The sequence below is a fragment of the Alligator sinensis genome, unplaced genomic scaffold (assembly GCF_000455745.1).
Source record: "Alligator sinensis unplaced genomic scaffold, ASM45574v1 scaffold820_1, whole genome shotgun sequence".
NCBI classification, from domain to species: Eukaryota; Metazoa; Chordata; order Crocodylia; family Alligatoridae; genus Alligator; species Alligator sinensis.
In genome coordinates, this window is record NW_005842428.1 from 907,165 (window position 1) to 914,447 (window position 7,283).

The following is a 7,283-nucleotide window of genomic DNA, read 5'->3' on the forward strand; positions in this document are numbered from 1 at the left end:
AGGTCCCCTCCCCCCAATTGACTGATCGGCTATTGGTACCAACCCCCAATATTAGGAGGCACCAGTCGCCCATGGATAGGAGTAGCTCTAAGGTTAATCCTATCCCCAAGTTGGCTGAAGACAGTGATGGGCAGCTCCCCCCTTCATACACCTGCTTACCTTTCCCTATCCCCTCCCTCTACCTCCACCTCCCATGATCTGAGCTCAGTACCTGCTGCCCAGATTCTGGAGGTGACCCAAGTATCTGGGGTCACAGGGAAGTGGAACTGCTAGTGTGTCTTTAAAAAAGTTCACCATGTTACCTAGTAGAAGCAGGGAGGATGATGACCACACCACCATGCCCCTCCCTGGATCCACCCCTGGTTGTGCACACACATTCAGATGAAAATTATGATTTATCTTTGAGGATGGTGTTGGTAATAAACACTTTTCAGAAGATGTGTAAAACCAGACATATATTTCCCAAAATTTGCTTGCTGTATCTAAAATGGCCATATCATCAGATGGCTCTTAAAATTACATTGAGTCATTACTATGAGATTTTTTTCTTTCTTGTGATTAGATACTTCCCCTGAGAGATTTGTGAATGAAGGCTTATCCCAAGTCTCTTCCTTTTTTGTGCAAGGCTGGCTCAGCTGCCCCCATGGAAACATCTTCCAAATCACTTATGTGCAGCTTAGCCAGGAAAGATATGGGTGTGCTGCAGTGGTTGCATGCACAGTCTCCCCCTTCAGCCTTGTGGAGCTGAGGGTTGAAAGATGATAGCATTTTCAGTTCAGCATTCATAACAATTTCAGTATAACATCTACCTCTTTGCAGCATATTTGGCTTTTTAAGTATAGTTGAATGAACATTCTTCAAGATCGTACATGCTTTAATTGATATACATTCTTGATTAACAGGCTAAACAGTGCAATTAATATCATTATTTCTTTTAGGGAAAAGGAAATGGAGAGTTTTGTCAGTGTTACTATGGCCAGCAGAAGCAGTATAGGATTACAAAATTATCACCTGCAATGGGGTACACCTTTAGACTAGCAGCCAAAAATGACATGGGCATGAGGTGAGTTGTATACATAAGCATGCATATGCAGCACACATTTATTTTGCAACAACATAGAATAGCATGTTCTCATTATGGAATAGCAGCCATATGCCCAAATGGAATTGCAAGGTGGTAGATATACCACTGAATGCTCTTAAACTGTTTGCATTCATTACAGATACGTAATTTATACTGCTATTTTAAGCAGTATAAATGGGAAGTATGTGCTATGATATTTATTGGGTAAAGCAGTGGTTCTCAAACTTTTTTGTACCATGACCCATTTGTAAACATCAAAGGTCAGTGCCCCCCATACCCAATCGCTGTCCCCCACCCCCAGGTCCCAGCCCCCTAGTGTGTGAGGAATGGGTGGCGGGGGGAGCAAGTGGCCCCTTGCAGGCTAGAACTCTGCTGGTGTGTACAAGGGAAGCCACGGTTTCCCACGTTTTTCTCCTTTAAAGGAGAATCCATTTTAAAAGTTTGTACAGGACCCTCTCATATATTCTTGCGACCCACTTTTGGGTCAAGAGCCACGGGTTGAGAAATGCTGGTATAGCATGCACCCCTCACAAAATCCCACTTGTTTTTCCCCCCTCTGACTGCACAGACTTTCAAAGAATTGATGTGATTTTTTTGCAGCTCAAAGGAAGCCACTGGTAGTGTTTGAGTGTCAAGCGAACGTGAAAACCGCTAGTAGTTCTCAACCTTTTCTGTACCAGGACCCATTTGTAAACATCAAAGGCCAGTCCCAACCCAGTGCCCCACACTCCCAACCCACTACCCCCAGGCCCCAGCCCCACAGTGTGTAGTGGGGGAGGGGAACCAAGCACCCCCTTGCAGGCTTGAACTCTGCCAGCCTACAAGGGAAAAGCCACGGCTTCCCACTTTTTTCTCCTTTAAAGAAGAGTCCATTTTTAAAGTTTGTTGATCCATTTTTAAAGTTTGTTTGGGACTCTTTCATATATTCTTCTGATCCACTTTTGGGTCGCGACACATTGGTTGAGAAACGCTGGGGTAAAGTACATAAATGTGCAAGTGTTCTAGACACTTACTCTTGTGCAGCAGTTGCTGAAGAGCAGCAAAACATTTCCATGGCCTGTTTTGGTAAAAAACATGTATTTTTATTAGACACCAAACTTTCCTAGGACATGAAAGCTGTATTCAGAATTTGTATTGGTGTAAGTTACACACACACTGAGATACTGTTTATACATATAGATCAATCAGCTTGGTGCCAGCACACAATTTCCATTTGAGAACCTGTTTGACAAATTGAAATAACAGGGTTTGAAAGGAATTCTCTTCTGCTCTTATTACTACTCTAGGATAGTGGTTTATATATTGTTTGTTTTAAAACAGTGGTTTTAGTGAAGAAGTCCTGTATCATACCTCGGGCACTGCCCCATCCATGCCAGCAAGTCCTATGCTCATTAAAGCTGGAGTTACTTGGTTGTGCTTACAGTGGACTAAACCCTCAGGAACACCATCAGATGAAGGAATATCATATATTTTGGAGATGGAGGATGAGACCTCAGTAAGTATGTAATTAATATTCTCATTAAGAGAAGAGAACATAAAAGGATGTTTGAATGAATTAATAGTATTTCACTATCATAATGATAGCCCTTACAAGGTTGTTCTGTTGGGGAGAAGGAGATGTGTTGTTCAGCTGAGATTTGTGGTATTTGTGTTATATCTGCTGTATGCGTACAGGGAAAAGTTAAGTTTTATAAAAATTGGGAAAATAGTTGAAAGCATTCACTGTGAAAGTTACTGTGCAGTCTACATATTTCTTGGTAATTGTTACATAAAAGTTGGGTCCAGATGTCTCCAATAACATATTTCTCTTATAATGAAATTGCATTCTAATATTTAACATTTGTACATTTTTTTATCATATGAATATGAAAAATTTGTCCCTGGCCCTGCAGGAAAACTACTTTTCTAAGTCACAAGTTTTGTTGTATTAAAAAATGTGGGCTTTTTAAAGAGTTATAAACTTAATAGACAGATTTTATTGTATATTAAAGGTATATACTCACTGTAATTTCTATGGACAGCCCATTAATATTTAAACAGTGTAATATTTGCCATGTGTTTTATCTTAAAGTAAATTATGGCACTCCTTTAATACAAACCATGTTGTTTTCCCAGTTTGTTCTGGAACACAGGTTTCCTTACCAGTCATATTAAGCTCTAATCCTGCAGAGACTTGCATATTTTTAACTATGTAAAGTTTATATGTAAACTGTACTTGTGCATATTAAGTTAAGCATTCATCCTTGCAGGATCTGGGCCCAAATCACTGCAGTCTGGAACTTTCTCCCCTTGACAGTCATTTCAGGCTGTCTGCTTTCATTTTTAAATGAATCCTGCTAAACCACCCCAGACTTGGTTTAGTGTGATCTCTGTTGGCTCCAAATGTATTTTTCCTTATTCTTTTATTGCATTACAGACTCTATTTTTCTATATTATAGCCACAGGATGATGCATTTATTATGATTTTATTATATTGTTTTGATCGTAGTTTTTGGTTCCTTTTATAGAGCCTCCCAGCAGTAGAGGGTCACTGTAAAAAGTGGTTTATGTTTACAGAATACAAACTTCTTTTCATAACTTCAAATCAAAACCTAATGCATTACTGTATGTTTCAGATTCTGTGTGTTTATACTATATGTATTTTGCTGTATAACCTGCTTTATAAATGTATATTTCAAGTAGGAACATTTTATTCATCTTTAGGGATATGGTTTCAAGCCAAAATACGATGGTGATGATCTCACCTGCACAGTGAAGAATTTGAGGCGTAGTACAAAGTATAAATTTAGGGTAAGTATTTTCACATATTTTGGCTATATTTTCTGCAGAGTTCTTTTTAAACTGTTATTTTTGTAGCAGGTTTCTGCGATGAAAACAAAATAACAACGCGCTTTATTCTAGAACATTGTCTTTCATAAATATCAAATGTAACCTCGTACTAGAAACAGGTTAAGGCCTCTGGTTGCATATGAATTTAAGCTGTAAACACTTATATCAGTTCTTGGAGATAAAGTTGTGAGGATTTGGTACTAAACTCTTGCTCTTGTGAACATTTGAGATAAATGTATAGTAACCATAAGTACTCCTAAGTTTATAATTAACAAATACAGTACACACTCAAAATGTTCATACCCTGCGTTGTTTTACTGAGATATTTTTCAATATGAATGGTTCTTGTTCACCTCCTACACAAAAAGGGAAAAATAGCAAATGCTGTGTTAATCAGGTCTTTAGTTTTTATTACAGAAGGAAAAATTATAGTAGTGGTAGTATTCCTTAAGGCTTTTGAAAGAAGCTTTATAATCATTGGAAACCTTATTATAATACATAAGTACTAATTGCATCTCCTTAGCTTCATTTTTAAAAGCACAAAGACAACCAAGTACTTGTTAATTCTGTAAATTATATCTGGAGATTTAATGTCTTTCAGATGCATGTTGGCTCACATTCATCTTCTCCATTTATATTGACCTTATTGCTATCAGTTGGATTCTAGTGAGGTTTTAAAGACAATAAAAGCCACATTAAATACAATCTTGTTTTTCCATGTATTCTGTGGTCTTGGTAGTTTCTAAACCATTTTGTTTCTAGCTTAGTTAGGGCTTCACAAGGGACAAAGGAATATTATAGGTACAACTGGCAAAAGTAAAAAGGGAACAGATTTGCTTCAGACCTGCCATGCTTTTGTTAATGCAAGTTACTAGCCCAGCCGCTTTATCAATTTCCAGCTTCTTATTTCTGTAGTTTAATGTAAAATGTAAAATGACAAGAACTCAACCTATGTATTTGTTTCATTTTGCACTTCCTACAATATTACACTATTTCAGTATTTTACAAATTCAGATGTTACTACAGCAGAAAATCCATTAGATTTCAAACTTTAGTACTTCAAGCTTCATCAGTAAAATATGTAGACTTTTGCATAATATAGAAATGTTTATCAGTGGACACATTGCTTTACATGTATTACACGGACACTTGTAACATAACTTTTATTTATGAGGTTATATAGTGCATACATACATTTTTCTAGTGTCAGTTGACTCTCGAGGGTATTCAGGGTTTACTTTTGAATTAATAAGCTGTAAAAGTTAAGTTAGTAGTTTAACGTGGTTTTGTATAGTTCTAACTTTTATTTTTTCAGATACAAGTTTGACATAACCATGAGATCTTAACTGCTTTTTGCTGCAGGTGAAGAACATGTTGACTGACTGAGGGCAACTGTACATGTGACAAAAATTGCCCATTTTGGCGGTTTACTTGCATCTCACTACACGTGCAGGGGTTTTTTTAATAAGATTTTTACATTGCAAACTAAACCACAGCAGTGTGTAGTTTCATTTGCAATGTAGCTATTTGTAACATTGCAGCCTTTTGACAGCTGCCGCCCTCCCCCCCGCCCCCCAGAGAGGCAGGAAGAAGCAGCAAAGGGTCCGATCCTTGTGTGTGTGTGTGTGTGTGTGTGTGCGCGCGCGCGCGCGCATGCGGAACCTACCCACATCTCCCATGGCTTGGGGATGAGCTGCTGGTGGGCGGAACAGCTCCTGAGTTGCAGGGGGCCCTGGTCTTTCCCTCCATGATAGTGACACCCCCTGGGGCTGCCCAGGCGGGCTGCTAGCAGGCTGAATGCTGCCCCAGTTCAAGCTCAGGGAAGAGTTGGATTGGGCTGGGTGCTGCCTCTGAGCTGGGGCAGCACCTGCCCACTGGCCGCCTGCCTGGGTGGCCCCAGGGTGTGCCGCCACCATGGAGGGAAAGACCAGGGCCCCCAGCAGCTCTGCCCGCAGGAGAGGCGGGCAGGCTCCACCAAAAAAAAAAAAAGGATTGGGCCCCTCACCACTTCTTTTTTTCCCCAGCAGAGCCTGCCCATGGAAGCTGCCACTGGGCCACGCAGCCCCTGACCAGTGGGGAGCCAGTCCTTCCTTCCACAGTGTTCTTTGGGTTCTTTGTGTAACACATAACACCAGCAGGTTCTTCCTATGCCTGAAAAAGTGTGTTTGTGCCCAAAAGACTGCAAAGAGCAATTTTTCCAACTATTTAGTTGGTCTAATAAAAGATATCACATTTACCTGAAGAACCTGAATGAAATAGTTAGATGCGTCTGTGAAATGGATGAGGAGAATGGCTTTATGATTCAGTGTGAAGAACCTTGTCTGCCTAAGAGTGACAGAAATACTTCTAGCAAATTTTCAAATCTAAGGACTAGAAATTAGGCAATGAAATAAGAGAGAGCAAGAGTCTGAAAAGTATAGATCACCCAAAAACTCAGTTAAGTCATTGGGAGTTGTGACTCAAGTACCTTTTAGGTTTAAATTAGTTTCACATGCCTAAATATAGATTTAGGAGCCTAATTTTAAGCACATAGATCTGAATGTTTTGGAGAGTTGAGAAGCTTTTTAAGCTTTGGTAAAAGCTTATTATTTTATGTTTTCGTTTCTTTAAAGAGCATAACATTTCCCTGATGGTAATTCTCTGCCATTTTTTTCACTTAAGTGAAAAGGTTGAGTAATAAAACCTTTCACAAAGGTGGGACTAGTATGAAATGCAAAACTATGAGATATCTCTCTTTTCTGTACTGATTTACGACTTAAATGTGTAAATGATTTAGATACCCAAAGCATTAGCAGTATATAGAATAACAAGAAGTATCTGTACTGTATTTATAATACTTTCTATATAAAATGTATTTACAGGTCATTGCCTATAATTCTGAAGGCAAGAGCAATCCCAGTGAAGTAGTAGACTTTACCACTTGCCCAGACAAGCCTGGAATACCTTCAAAACCATCAGTTAAAGGAAAAATCCATGCACAAAGTTTTAAAATAAATTGGGGTAAAGTTTATTTGTCCAGTTTTATTCTGATACTTTCTTTTGACTGTCTGTACTTTGGTATATAGATGGCCAAGTTCTATCCTTAGAAGTACAGCAGTGAGGAGAGTTATTCTGGATTTACATTGGTAACTGAGAACAGATTATTGACCTTGAGATTTCAGCATGTCTAGGATGATGCTGTAATGGTTCAAAAATAGTGTAAAATAGTTTAAAGAAATCTAGCCTTTTTAATTCACAGAGGGTCTTAGGAAGCTGTTGGGCTTGACTTTTACCCCAACACTATCTGTGAATTGTAAGTTTGAGTTTTCTGCATTAGAATGGACTGGAAAGGAAACTTTACCAGAACTGGCAAAGATGTACGTGATTTCCT

At 39.0% G+C, this 7,283-nt stretch overlaps 1 protein-coding gene across 8 annotated transcripts in view; it reads left to right on the top strand.

The window, feature by feature from the left end:
• The window catches only part of FNDC3A (fibronectin type III domain containing 3A), a 215,434-nt gene that overhangs the window by 179,090 nt on the left and 29,061 nt on the right, over positions 1 to 7,283 (top strand). For all 8 annotated transcript variants that reach the window (XM_025211750.1, XM_014522982.2, XM_025211754.1 and 5 more), the window contains 4 exons: positions 939 to 1,063; positions 2,405 to 2,579; positions 3,788 to 3,874; positions 6,775 to 6,913. In XM_025211750.1, coding sequence (XP_025067535.1) covers positions 939 to 1,063; positions 2,405 to 2,579; positions 3,788 to 3,874; positions 6,775 to 6,913 — 526 coding nt within the window. The remainder of the gene's footprint in view (positions 1 to 938; positions 1,064 to 2,404; positions 2,580 to 3,787; positions 3,875 to 6,774; positions 6,914 to 7,283) is intronic.